Below are 15000 nucleotides of genomic sequence, written 5' to 3' on the forward strand. Positions count from 1 at the left end.
GTGTACTTACAAAGCGACTGGAGTTGTTGTTTCTGATGGTCTTGGCGTTCCCAAAAGCTTCCAGTAGGGGGTTGGACTGCAGGATGATGTCTTTGACGTGCTGCAGAGGAGAAAAAGAGAGGGATGGAGAGAGGAAGGGAGAGAGAGAGAGAGAGAGAGGGATGAAAAGATGAAAGATCAGACATATATGGGGGCTAGTTGGCTGTGAAAATGTACTATCCCTGTGCACCAAAGCACATGAGGTCAAAGCAGCATCTACGTGCTTGACAGTAGTTCATGTGAGGTGAATATATAGTATAGTCTACGTGCTTCATAGTCTATAGTAGTCTACAGTAGTTCATGTGAGGTGAATATATAGTATAGTCTACGTGCTTCATAGTCTATAGTAGTCTACAGTAGTTCATGTGAGGTGAATATATAGTATAGTCTACGTGCTTCATAGTCTATAGTAGTCTACAGTAGTTCATGTGAGGTGAATATATAGTATAGTCTACGTGCTTCATAGTCTATAGTAGTCTACAGTAGTTCATGTGAGGTGAATATATAGTATAGTCTACGTGCTTCATAGTCTATAGTAGTCTACAGTAGTTCATGTGAGGTGAATAGTATAGTATAGTGTACGTGCTTTAGAATAGTTAATGTGAGGTGAATATATAGTATAGTCTACGTGTATACTTTAGAATAGATCATGTGAGGTGAATATATAGTATAGTCTACGTGTATACTTTAGAATAGTTAATGTGAGGTGAATATATAGTATAGTCTACGTGTATACTTTAGAATAGATCATGTGAGGTGAATATATAGTATAGTCTACGTGTATACTTTAGAAGAGTTCATGTGAGGTGAATATATAGTATAGTGTACGTGTATAGAAGAGTTCATGTGAGGTGAATATATAGTATAGTCTACGTGTATACTTTAGAAGAGTTCATGTGAGGTGAATATATAGTATAGTGTACGTGTATACTTTAGAATAGTTCATGTGAGGTCATATGGTCTATGTATCTTATAGAACATCAGCACACATACTATACCTTTGTTGTGTCAGGATGTGTATAGAATAGTTCATGTAAGGTGAATATATACAGTCGTATGCAAAAGTTTGGGCACCCCTTACGAAAACCACTGCATCAGTTTGTCACTTGCTGAGCTTTTGAAGCAGCAACTTCATTTTAACATATGTTATACCTTATGGTAACAGAAACATCTCAGTAGTGAAATAACTTTTATTGGTCCAACAGAAACATGTTTGTGTGCATTTAAAGAAAAATAGGCATGTGCATAAATTTGGGCACCCCTAAGAAATAATTCCATTAATATTTAGTATTGCCTCCTTTTGCTGCAATAACGGCCTGTAGATGCCTCCTGTAGCCAAAGACAAGTCCCTTAAGTCTGGCAGGTGGTATTTTGGCCCATTCCTCCACACAAAACGCCTCCAGTTCAGTCAGGTTTCTTGGCCTCCGTGCATGGACAGCCTTCTTCAAATACATCCATACATTTTCAATGATGTTAAGGTCTGGGGACTGGGATGGCCATTCCAGAACATTGTACCTGTGCTTCTGCATGAATTCCTTGGTGGATTTTGAACGGTGCTTAGGATCATTGTCCTGCTGAAAGATCCAACCCCGGTGTAGCTTCAACTTTGTGACTGACTCTTGAACATTCTTGTCAAGAATCTCCAGATACTGTAAGGAATTCATGTGGCCCTCAACTTTAACAAGTTTTCCAGTACCTGTGCTAGCCACACAGCCCCATAACATGATGGATCCTCCACCAAACTTGACAGTGGGCAACAAGTTCTTTTCATGGAATGCAGTGTGTTTTTTCCGCCATGCATACCTGTTCGTGTTATGACCAAATAACTCAATCTTGGTCTCATCTGACCACAGTATTTTGTTCCAAAATGCTTCTGGCTTGTCCAGATGTGCTTTTGCATACCTCATGCGACTCTTCTTGTGACGAACACTCAGGAAAGGCTTTTTGCGCATCACCCTTCCAATTAGCTCTTCCTGGTGCAAAGTACACTGGATTGTGGAACGGTGAACAACTACACCATCAGCAGCCAGATGTTGTTGTAGTTCTCTGGAGGTGGTCTGTGGCTTCTCTGTGACTATTTTAACCATCCTTCGCCTGTGCCTTTCCCCTATGTGTCGGCCTACCACATCTTTCCTTCACACGGACTGTTCCTGTGGCCTTCCATTTCACAACTACATTTCTGACTGTGGAGACAGACAGTCTAAACCTGTCAGATACCTGTACCCTTCTCCTAATTCATAATGTTGGATTATCTTAGCTTTCAGGTCAGTGGAGAGTTGTTTTGAGGTCCCCATGTTGCCACTCTCTAAGAAAGAACCTAGGACAAGCACAGCCAGCTATTACCTATGTTAAATAGCCTTTTTCATGATTAGTTCCACCTGTCTTTGTAATTGAAGGTCTAACGAGCTAATCAAAGCAGTTTTGTGCTGCAACCTGTCAGCTATAAATCCGTACAGGTCTTGAAATGAATGCTATTAAAAGGGTGCCCAAACTTTTGCACATCCCATTTTTTGCATTTTATTTTATTATAATAAAACTATGTAATGCTACTCTAAGAATTTTGGTCTGGAAAACACTCAAATGTCTACATCTTTGTAGGAAAACACATCTTGTGGCTGTGATCTTCTATTATAAAGGAAGAGCAAATTGTCATGAAATCTCAGAGGGGTGCCCAAACTTTTGCATACGACTGTAGCATAGTGTACGTGTATACTTTAGAATAGTTCATGTGAGGTGAATATATAGTATAGTGTACGTGTATACTTTAGAATAGTTCATGTGAGGTGAATATATAGTATAGTCTATGTGTATACTTTAGAATAGTTCATGTGAGGTGAATATATAGTATAGTGTACGTGTATACTTTAGAATAGTTCATGTGAGGTGAATATATAGTATAGTCTATGTGTATACTTTAGAATAGTTCATGTGAGGTGAATATATAGTATAGTGTACGTGTATACGTGTATAGAATAGTTCATGTGAGGTGAATATATAGTATAGTGTACGTGTATACTTTAGAATAGTTCATGTGAGGTGAATATATAGTATAGTCTATGTGTATACTTTAGAATAGTTCATGTGAGGTGAATATATAGTATAGTCTATGTGTATACTTTAGAATAGTTCATGTGAGGTGAATATATAGTATAGTGTACGTGTATACTTTAGAATAGATCATGTGAGGTGAATATATAGTATAGTCTATGTGTATACTTTAGAATAGTTCATGTGAGGTGAATATATAGTATAGTGTACGTGTATACTTTAGAATAGATCATGTGAGGTGAATATATAGTATAGTGTACGTGTATACTTTAGAATAGTTCATGTGAGGTGAATATATAGTATAGTGTACGTGTATACGTGTATAGAATAGTTCATGTGAGGTGAATATATAGTATAGTCTATGTGTATACTTTAGAATAGTTCATGTGAGGTGAATATATAGTATAGTCTATGTGTATACTTTAGAATAGTTCATGTGAGGTGAATATATAGTATAGTGTACGTGTATACTTTAGAATAGTTCATGTGAGGTCATATGGTCTATGTATCTTATAGAACATCAGCACACATACTATCCCTTTGTTGTGTCAGGATGTTGAGGTAACCACACCCCTATCAAAGGAAATCATGGTGCTGGAACGTTTCACAGACACAAAGAAATGAATACACGCTGTGAAAGGGTCGCACAACATGTACACACACACACAGTCTGGTCTGAATTATATACTTCAAAGCCATATGTGGATCAGACGCTTAACTTTCAGGTCAGCGCTGTCTCTGCCCCCACACAGGACTGGAGGCTGACCCAGATCATACAAGCAGTCCCCCCCCCCTCTCCTCTGCATCCACTGCCCTCCCTCTCTTCTCCTCGCTCCCTCTCTCCTCACCTCCCTCTCCTCTCCTCTCCTCCCCCCTCCTCTCCTCTCCCCCCTCTCCTCTCCCCTCCCTCCTCTCTCCCCTCCCCCCTCTCCTCTCCTCTCTTCCCCTCTCCTCTCCCCCTCCCCCCCCTCTCCTCTCCCCCTCTCCTCTCCCTCTCCTCTCCCCCCCCTCTCTCCTCTCCCTCCTCTCCCCCTCTCCTCTCCCCCCCTCTCCTCTCCTCTCCTCTCCCCCCTCGCTCCTCTCCTCTCTCCCTTTGTCCTCTCCCCCCCTCCTCTTCTCTCTCCCCCCCCCTCTCCTCTCCCCCCTCGCTCTTCTCCTCTCTCCCTCTCTCCTCTCCCCCTCTCCTCTCTCTCCTCTCCCCCTCTCCTCTCCCTCTCCTCTCCCCCCCTCTCTCCCTCTCTCCTCTCCCCCTCTCCTCTCTCTCCTCTCCCTCCTCTCCTCTCCCCCCCCTCCTCTCCTCTCCCCCTCTCCTCTCTCCTCTCCCCCCTCGCTCTTCTCCTCTCTCCCTCTCTCCTCTCCCCCTCTCCTCTCTCTCCTCTCCCTCCTCTCCTCTCCCCCCCCTCCTCTCCTCTCCCCCTCTCCCCCTCTCCTCTCCCCCCTCGCTCTTCTCCTCTCTCCCTCTCTCCTCTCCCCCCTCTCCTCTCTCTCCTCTCCCTCCTCTCCTCTCCTCTCCCCCCCTCCTCTCCTCTCCCCCTCTACTCCCTGCTCTGCTTTTCACTCTAAACCTTGACAAAGGCTGTTTTGCCGAAACGTCGGTCTTGAATAAATAATATAAAGAGTGTGGGGCTACTCTGAATAAATGATATAAAGACCTTACTCTTGCACTGTTGGACTAATGTTGGACTTCACCATGACACTCAGGGCCAGATGTATGTACATTTGCGAACGTAAGGTTATCAGCGCCATGGACAAACCGCAGACTGCGAACGCTGACAGACCCAAGTTTCCGTCGTATTTATCAATCGTTCAATCCTTGGTGTAAACTGCGCCTTTCTCTGCCTCTCTCCGCCCATAAACGCAATTTACGAACGTCCACAACTGAATGGCAGAGCCTACAAGCGCAGTTGAATGAAGTTAACTGATGACAACATTAAAAAGAATCAAACGTTTAGCGATCATGAAATAATACCATAGATGATAAGATTTCAACTAGCAGGGAGATAATGAAGATCAGTAGTTCTACTCAAACTACTTGTGAACGTAGGCTATGGAAGATTGGTCAAATCTAGCAAGTAGGAAAGTTTAAGTGAATGACGTGAAAGTGAAAGTAAGACATTCGAAAGGCCAACGAAAGTTAATGTTGCTTTTGATAGCAGCCTACAAAGACTTGCAAAACTGGTGCTCTAAATAGCGATTCTGTTGTCTTTGAAAGGTTCTCTTATTGAAGCATTGAACTTCAATTTGGATTAACACCTGCTTTTACAAGGCGCAAGTATTTAGGCGCAGAATAGACGTGCGCTTTCAGGAGCAGTCTTTGTACATACCGCGGAATACATAATTAGGCGCTCTTTACTCTTCCCCTCCCATCTTTTTACGCTAAACTCCCACTTTCCCCTGGATCCTCCCATGAATGCATATGCATGACATGACAAACGCAATCTGCCACTTTCAGCTCCCGCGACAGGCAGTTTGCGCTTTTACATCATTGCGGCCTGTTTGTACATACCTCGCAATGATTTTACACGCACGTTGCGAAACAAATACACCTGAAGTGGGCGCAAAAGCGTTAGTACATCTGGCCCTCACTGTCTTGAGCACCTTGCCAGGCACACATAACTAAGGACTATGGTTGGACTACTGTTTGCACCTTCACCATGACACTCACTCCCTTTAGCACCGTACCAGTCCCGGCCCTGTCACTACAAGCGTCTTATGCTTGATCACCCTCAAGCACATTGGACTTTCTTAATTTAATTTATATAGTGTATATAGTATTGTTAGTTTTCTTATCTTTCTTATCTTCTACTGTCTTTATTGTACAGTGGAGTTCAGTTATATGTTTATACTTATGTTTACCATTTCTGCTGTAAGTGCATGTTGTGTGTGATGTCTGTATGCTACTGAGACCCTTGAATTTCCCCTTGGGGATCAATAAAGTATGTATGTATGTATCTATCTCTCTACCTATCTATCTATCTATCTATCTATAGAGTGTGGGGCTACTCTGGCCTTATTCCACTCTACACTCTGGACATTGGTGCTCAGTCATTTATTCCTCTGATATGTTGACACATTGAGACATTGATACACAGCATTCCATTCCAGCCATTCCAGCCTTAACCAGTGCCCTTTCCACCAAACCATAATAATACATAATAATAATAATAATAATAATAATAATAATACAACAATAATGAAACCTCACAAGAAAACAACCCTCCACATGACCTTAAACACACACTGATTTTACGGTCTTTCCAAGGACACAGGAGAGCATGTAAAGTGTATTATCTGGTATGTGCATTTGAACATGATATTGAGTGCTGGATATGAAAAGTGCAGCCCCACCCATGTGCTGGCTGTGTGTGTGTGTGTGTGTGTGTGTGTGTGTGTGTGCGCGCTCAGGGCTGATTTGCCTTTGTACAGGCTGCACTGGCAAAACATGACAGGAGCTCATTTGCATGGTGGAGATACCCATCAAGGGACAATGACCTGCTAGGCAGTGACGTTATGACATAAGTAGGCCAAAGCAAACAAACACACACACACACACACACACACACACACACACACACACACACACACACACTTTTAAAGACGGGGGAGATTTATAGTAGGATCTAGTGGCCAGCCGCAGGGAATGGGGTGGCATTGATGGGTCATGTGACTGTGATATTGTGACATCATCAGACTCGCACAAAAGCAGCGGGGAACACGAGCAAGAAAAAATATGAGGATATGGGGGGAGGATGTGTGTGTGTGTGTGTGTGTGTGTGTGAGCTGGGGTTCCTTTCATACAATGGACAGCTTTGTGGACTTTAGACAATAGAAATTCCAAGGGCCACTTCCCCCCTTAAACTCTGATCTGAAGTGTACACTTACACACACACACACACATGGGAATGTTTGTAGAGATGCATTAGCACCCCGATGACCTTACTCTGTATAAACATACAGCACCACAAAGGCACCAGCACCAGCTCTCTGTCACATTAAGACTCACGTTAACAATATCACACACACACACACACACACACACACACACTCATAACATACTCTTACAAACACAAACACACTGACAGACAGACAAACACAACAAATTACAACCCAAAATTGACTGTGTGTGTGTGTGTGTGTGTGTGTGTGTGTGTGTGTGTGTGTGTGTGTGTGTGCATGTATACTGTATGTGTATGTGTGTGTGGGGGGGGCTTGCTGGAGAGAAATCAAAGGGTCTAGAGGAAATCAGAGCTGTCTAGCATGAGCGTGTTTCTGTGTGTGTGTGTGTGTGTGTGTGTGTGTGTGTGTGTGTGTGTGCGTGCGTGTGTGTGTGCGTGTGTGTGTATGTGTGTGTGCGTGCGTGTGTGTGTGTGTGTCTGGGTACAGGAATCCTGTGATCCAGATTAGGCTGTCGCCTTGAGAGGAGCAGCACGTTCCTGAGCGTGTCTTTGCGTGTGTGTGTGTGCGTGTGTGTGTGCGTGTGCGTGTGCGTGTGCGTGTGCGTGTGCGTGTGCGTGTGCATGCGTGCGCTCGTGTGCGCGCGTGTGTGTGTAGGGATGTGAGACAGGACATCTGTGAGAGTGAGCGCTGCCCAGACAGCCTCTAGTTTAGGGATGCAGGACTGGATTAAGGGGGAAAACCAGATCCTACTGAATGTGATCAGAGTTTGAGTTTATTCCATGTCTGTCAATAGCCCTTTAAGTACTGGCAGTTTTATGATTAATACCCACTAAACACTAGAGCAGAGAGAGAGAGAGAGAGAGAGAGAGAGAGAGAGAGAGAGAGAGAGAGAGAGAGACAGACACAGGGCTGATGGAGGAGTGGAAACAGCACAGCAGATAAAAGGAGGGATTGACGTGTTGTTTGATGGAGCCCAGGGGGCAGGAGCTACAGAGAGCTCCCTCTGTAACTGACCCCGGGAGACACACCTCGAGGCTCCTCCATCAACCCCACCTCCTCCATCAACCCCAACTCCTCTGCACCTCCTCCATCAACCCCACCTCCTCCTCAGTTCTCCTTCATCAACCCCACCTCCTCTGCACCTCCTCCATCAACCCCACCTCCTCTGCACCTCCTCCATCAACCCCACCTCTCCTCAGTTCTCCATCAACTCCACCTCCTCCTCAGTTCTCCTCCATCAACCCCACCTCCTCTGCACCTCCTTCAAAAACCCCACCTCCTCTGCACCTCCTCCATCAACCCCACCTCCTCTGCACCTCCTCCATCAACCCCACCTCCTCCTCAGTTCTCCTCCATCAACCCCACCTCCTCTGCACCTCCTTCAAAAACCCCACCTCCTCTGCACCTCCTCCATCAACCCCACCTCCTCTGCACCTCCTCCATCAACCCCACCTCCTCTGCACCTCCTCCATCAACCCCACCTCCTCCTCAGTTCTCCTCCATCAACCCCACCTCCTTTGCACCTCCTCCTCAGCCCCACCTCCTCCTCAGCTCTCCTCCATCAACCCCACCTCCTCCATCAACCTTACCTCCTCCATCAACCCCACCTCCTCCATCAACCCCACCTCCTCCTCAGTTCTCCTCCATCAACCCCACCTCCTCTGCACCTCCTCCATCAACCCCACCTCCTCCTTAGCTCTCCCTCATCTACTCCTCAACTCTCTCTCAGCTTTTCAAACATTCTCTGTGTGTACCCCTTCAGTTCTTTGTAGAACACTCAAACGTTCTGTGTGTGTGTCCCCTTAAGTTCTCCCATAGGTCTCACCTAAGGACTCAGGTTGCATTCACACTGGGTCCATTTAACTGGACCGTACCTGAGAGTGATTACTCCCCCCTAGCCCTGACCCAGCCGGTCTCTGCTCACATTACATTACACAAGTGCACCTGGGACCATTTGTGTCATAAACACTAGCTTCTATTTACCAATATCGCTTGGCAACATCGCAAAAACGCCAGTTTATTTCATGGCTTGGGAAAGGATAGTGTTGGAACCGTACCAGAGGTCTAGCGAACCGTTCCCCGACCACTGTTTTATAGCGGACTCTGGTCTGGTCCCGGGTGCGCACCAGGGTTCAGTAGACTGCATTTACATTAACAAACTCGGCTCCGGACGAGAGGGTCTAGTGTGAATGTGCCCTCAGTCTCACTCCGGAGTGCACACCTGTGTACCTGTGTACTTGTGGAACTCACCTGGACCCTGGGGCCTCCGCCCGACACCCTGGAGATGTAGCCCATGATGTATTTGGCCGCCACGGTCTTCCCAGCTCCACTCTCCCCACTGCAGACAGCACAAGCAAGAGCACGGTTAAGGGCACGGTTAAGGGGCTACGTGACGCTTTCTTAGTTTCAAACATGCAAAAATAACCAACAAATAGCAACACAAACAGTTTTGATGTAGCTGAAGCATTTTCTCTAAATGTCAGTGGATTTAACAGTGCTGGGGTGTATAGAAGAACTCTCTCTCTCTCTCTCTCACACACACACACACACACGACACACACTCTCACAAATACACACACACACACACACTCTCTCACACACACACACACACACACACACACACACACACACACACACACACACACACACACACACACACACACTCTCTCTCTCTCTCTCTCTCACACACACACACACTCACACACATCAGAAGAAGGAGATTCTGGGCAGAGACCCCACTACACTCCACCACACTGTAATGGAGCCCCTGAGCAGACTAGGAGTGTTACACAGGGAAGGAGATATCTTAATTATTCACACACACACACACACACACCCTCACGCACGCACACACGCAAGCACACACACACGGACATACACACAGATCAGAAGAGAGGCACTCTGGGCAGACACCCCACCACACTACAGCAGCCCAGACTACACTGTGGAAAATTGAGACGGAGACAGAGAGGAGAGGAAAGGAGAGAAGAAGAGGAGAGGAGAGAGGGGAGAGGAGAGAGAGGAGAGAGGGTAGAGGAGAGGAGAGGAGAGGAGGGAGCGTGAGGAGAGGAGAGGAGGAGAGAGGGGAGAGGAGAGGAGTGGAGAGGAGAGGAGAGAGGGGAGAGGAGAGCAGAGGAGAGGAGAGCAGAGGAGAGGAGAGGAGAGGAGTGGAGAGGAGAGTAGAGGAGAGGAGAGGAGAGGAGAGGAGAGGAGAGGAGAGGAGAGGAGAGAGGGGAGAGGAGAGCAGAGGAGAGGAGAGGAGTGGAGAGGAGAGTAGAGGAGAGTAGAGAAGCTGCAGGGTCCCTGGTGAGAAGATGTTTGCCATATCATATATTTAACTCCAAGTATTCTCTATGTAAAGTTTAAATGTTCTGCCATGGCAATTAAAAAAATATGGCATGCTAATAAAGCTCATTTGAATTGAAATAGAGAGAGAGGGAGAGGGAGAGAGAGAGAGAGAGAGAGAGAGAGAGAGAGAGAGAGAGAGAGATGGCCAAAGCCCTGTGTAGCCCCGCTGGTGAGTGCACTGTTGCAGGCCTGGCCGTTTGGTAAATCCCTGCTAAGCTGCAGTCTTAGCCACAGTCTGAGAGGCTCAGGGGCAGATCAATCAAAATGCCCCCCACTGAGAACTCATACACCCAATTAACACTAATGAACTGGGGAGGGGGGGGGGGGGGGGTAACTGTGTACAGATGGACCCCTCTTTCTTTTTCCATTTCTTCTTCATCTTCTCTGGGGTCTCTCTCTCTCTCTCTCTCTCATGACAAACTAATAAATGTTGTGAAAAAACGATAAAGTGATATAGCAGATGTGTGTGTGTGTGTGAGAGAGGGGGTGTTGTTTTATGTGTTACAACTGGGTTATTTGTTTTCAGCGTTTACAACGAGTGTGTGTGCTGTGTAATAACGCTGTAAAGCTGAAAGTGACAAATGTGTGTGTGTGTGTGTGTGGTCTGTGTGAGCAAGCTCATATGAGTGAGAGTGTGTGTGTGTGTGTGTATATGTGTTTGTGTGAGTGACAGAGAGAGCATGTATAAGCACATGCAGGTGTGTGTGTGTGTGTATAGAACATCATATTTATGTTAGCTCTGCCACATAACCACTGAGCACATGACAGTTGTGTTTACTCTTCCCTCCCTGCGTGCGCGCACACACACACACACACAAAGGGTCCTCTGAACGCCCCTTCAGTTAATTTTTTTCTCCTCAGAGTTACAGAGTTACTGAGTAGAAGGTTTGATGATTACTCTGAACTTCCTACGGTCACAGGAAGGAGTCCTTTACTTTGACTGACATATTGAACAGCCAATCACACACTAACTAAGGGGGGTTTCGTCTGCCAGACAAAAATAACAGTGTGCAGTTTGTTCATTTGTTAGCACCACCAGGCCTCATAGCCCAGCCAATGAGAGAGCTGCTCATGAATTCCTACAGTGGGATATGTAAGAGATGGTCCAAACCACTTTCTGGGGGGGTGGGGGTGGACTGAAGCTGTAACTGCCCACACACATAGCCTAGGCCATTAGAAGGATAAGGGGTTTGTGACATCCTTATCCCTAATATCAACTGATTGGATGGATCATTTGTGGGGGAGGTATCTTGTGATTTTCCATGTGTGTATTAAGTGTATAAGAACTAACTTCCCCCACAGATATGTTGGCTTGTTACTTTGATATTTCATGTGGGTAATATGCTCCCGGTATTGAGAATATAGCTGCAGTCTCACACCAGTGGTCTTGGAGCAATTTTGATCAGAATAACCACTAAAGAGTTCTTTAGAAATCGATAAGATTATCAGGTCCACATGTAAGTTCTCAGTAGAACACAGAAAGGTTCTCTGTTAGAACAGCACAAAGAGAGGGTATCGGGTAGGATTCATTCCTGTGAGAACAGTAGCGGAACCCAGTGCTGAGATCCGGCCCGTTTAAAGCTTCCTGAATGAGCTGCCCATATGGCCATTTCCTCTCCATGCATATCTCAGCACACACACACACACACACACACACACACACACACACACACACACACACACACACACACACACACACACACACACACACACACACGCACACACACACGCACGCACACACACGGTTTAGCTTATACAACATTTCCCTTGCCTCCACTAACTGCATTCCCATGTCAACAGATATTCATGTTTCTCATGCACACACACACACACACACACGCGCACACACACACACACACACACACACACACACACACACACACACACACACACACACACACACACACACACACACACACACACACACACACACACACACTAAAAAACCTGGCCTGGGTGAAAGGTACTCAGAGAGCTCCCCCCACCCCTCTCTTTTCTCTGCAGCCAATATTTCCTTTCTTCTTTTCTTTTCCTCCTTTCTTCACCCTTTTCTTCTTCCATTCCTCTTTGCCTGTTATCCTCTTTCCCCCTCTCCCACTCCTCTGCCAGGCCCGGCGGCTTCAGATGTGAGGCAAGCAGGGCGGTCTCACCTTGTGTTCTTCCTTCCTCTGAGCTCATGTCAACGGTGCTGAAGCAGCCTCTCATTGGCTCAGCCAGAGCTCAAGCAGCCTCTCATTGGCTCAGCCGGGGCTGAAACAGCCACTCATTGGCTTAGCCGGGGATGAAGTAGACTCTCATTGGCTCAGCTGGTACTGAATCAGCCTCTCCAACCACCAAACCACATTCATGTAGAACCTCAAGAACACCAGCAACAACTCTTAACCTACAGTACTGCGTGTGTGTGTGTGTGTGTGTGTGTGTCTAAATGTATGTTTATGTATGCATGTGTGTGTGTGTGTGTGTTAAACATGTTTATGTATGCATGTGTGTGTGTATGTGTGTGTGTGTGTGTGTGTATGTGTATGTGAAACTTGTTTATATATATGTGTGTGTGTGTGTGTGTGTGTGTGTGTGTGTGTGTGTGTGTGTGTGCATGTGGTATGTGTGTGCTTGTTATTCTTTCTACTGTTTCTTGTCCACTAGGCGCAGGTCTGCCGTTGGTCTTGTGAGAGGGAGTTCCCCATTGTGTGTTATAATTACACAGCTAAACACATCGATCACTTCCTGCCCGGGGTACAGCCCAAACATGGACAGAAGGAGAGAGGGAGAAGGGTATATCAAGAGAGAGAGAGAGAGAGAGAGAGAGAGAGAGAGAAAGTAACAGAGAGAGAGAGAGAGAAAGAGAGAGAAAGTAACAGAGAAAGAGAGAGAGAGAGAGAGAGAAAGTAACAGAGAGAGAGAGAGAGAGAGAGAGAGAGAAAGAGAGAAAGTAACAGAGAGAGAGAGAGAGAGAGAGAGAAAGTAACAGAGAGAGAGAGAGAGAGAGAGAGAAAGAGAGAAAGTAACAGAGAGAGAGAGAGAGAGAGAGAGAGAAAGTAACAGAGAAAGAGAGGAAGAGGGGAACAGAGAGAAAGAGGGAAGTACAGAGAGAAGGGTAAAGAACAAAGGAAGAAATTAAGAAACAATGGATGGAGAACTATGAGGGATTCCATCTCTTCATTATGTATGTGTATGTGTGTGTGTGTGTGTGTGTGTGTGTGTGTGTGTGTGTGTGTGTGTATATATGTTTGTGTGTGTGTGTGTGTGTGTGTGTGTGTGTGTGTATATGTTTGTGTGTGTGTGTGTGTGTGTGTGTGTGTGTGTGTGTGTGTGTGTGTGTGTATATGTTTGTGTGTGTGAAGGTGGGATTCAGTCATCCTTTAGGCCTCTGGAGCGCAAAGGTGAATACCCCACTCACCACCACCACCCTTCCAGAGGGGCAGGAAGCTGTACAGAATGGCCCTCTGATATCCCATCTCACCCTGGGGCAGAGGGGCAGTGTGGGCATGATTTACACCAGACAGGAGATTCTTACAGCGGTCTGGAGTGGAACACACACACACACACACTAATCCAAAACTAGTCCCACTCTAGTCCCACTCTAGTCCCACTCTAGTTCCACTCTAGTCCCACTCTAGTCCCACTCTAGTCCCACTCTAGTTCCACTCTAGTTCCACTCTAGTTCCACTCTAGTCCCACTCTAGTCCCACTCTAGTCCCACTCTAGTCCCACTCTAGTTCCACTCTAGTCCCACTCTAGTCCCACTCTAGTCCCACTCTAGTTCCACTCTAGTTCCACTCTAGTCACCTTCAGTATTCAGTCCTCAGTCTGGTGCTCTCCTTACGTAACCCTGTTTCCTCCGAGAAAGCCCTTCTGACCAGTCAGGATATGGAGCACTTATCTTTCCCCTGTCATTGTTGGGGGGGGTGTGTGTGTGTGTGTGTGTGTGTGTGTGTGTGTGTGTGTGTGTGTGTGTGTGCTGTCCAGCTGTGTACTGGTTATTGTTCCCTAAGCACTGAGGACAGAAACAGTGAGCTGCACCTGGGGACACAACAGGGTGTGTGTGTAAGATAAGCTGTGTGTGTGTGTGTGTGTGTGTGTGTGTGTGTGTGTGTGTGTGTGTGTGTGTGTGTTGTCTGCCTGACAGAGAGGCAGAGAGTGTGCAGTTGCGTGCTGTTTGAATGAGACAGAGGTGAACTGAAACAACAAATATATGCATGTGTGTGTGTGTGTGTGTGTGTGTGAGAGAGACAGACAGACAGACAGACAGAGAGAGAGAGGTAGAGAGGGGGACAGAGAGGGAGTGAGAGAGCGTGAGAGTGTGTGTGGGTGTGTCTGTACTGTCATTAATAGCGAGGGTAGATTCATTACAGCTCCAGACAATGAAAGTGCTGGGTGTGAAAAAAACCCACATCTCTGCATAGGCGTGTGCATGAGCGCACGCGCACGTGTGTGTGTGAGTGTGTGTGTGTGTGAGCCAGTGGCCGGCTCTGGAAAGTTCCCTGGGTCCAGTTTAATGCCTCAGCACATCAGCCTCTCTGGGTCAGAACGCTTCTCCTGACACAGAGCTTTCTCTTGGATAAACAACATCGGCATGAGTCAATGAGTGTGTGTGTGTGTGTGTGTGTGTGTGTGTGTGTGTGTGTGTGTGTGTATGTGTAAGACTCAGAGAGATAGGCGTTGTCAACC

The 15000-nt window shown here is 46.4% G+C and overlaps 1 protein-coding gene across 1 annotated transcript in view; it reads right to left on the minus strand.

Annotated features, from left to right (window-relative positions):
• Positions 1–15000, minus strand: part of LOC143125240 (unconventional myosin-Ie) — a gene marked incomplete at its 3' end in the record, with an annotated part of 46046 nt that overhangs the window by 22137 nt on the left and 8909 nt on the right. The window contains exons 4-5 of the mRNA XM_076286581.1: positions 9235–9322; positions 11–100 (exon numbers count right to left, since the gene is read on the minus strand). Of these exons, the coding sequence (XP_076142696.1) occupies positions 11–100; positions 9235–9322 (178 nt within the window). The remainder of the gene's footprint in view (positions 1–10; positions 101–9234; positions 9323–15000) is intronic.

The sequence above is a fragment of the Alosa pseudoharengus genome, unplaced genomic scaffold, assembly GCF_046254945.1.
Source record: "Alosa pseudoharengus isolate Yale_2024_CS ecotype anadromous, Long Island Sound unplaced genomic scaffold, YU_APseudo_1.1 YU_APseudo_1.1_scf_157, whole genome shotgun sequence".
Lineage (NCBI taxonomy): Eukaryota > Metazoa > Chordata > Actinopteri > Clupeiformes > Clupeidae > Alosa > Alosa pseudoharengus.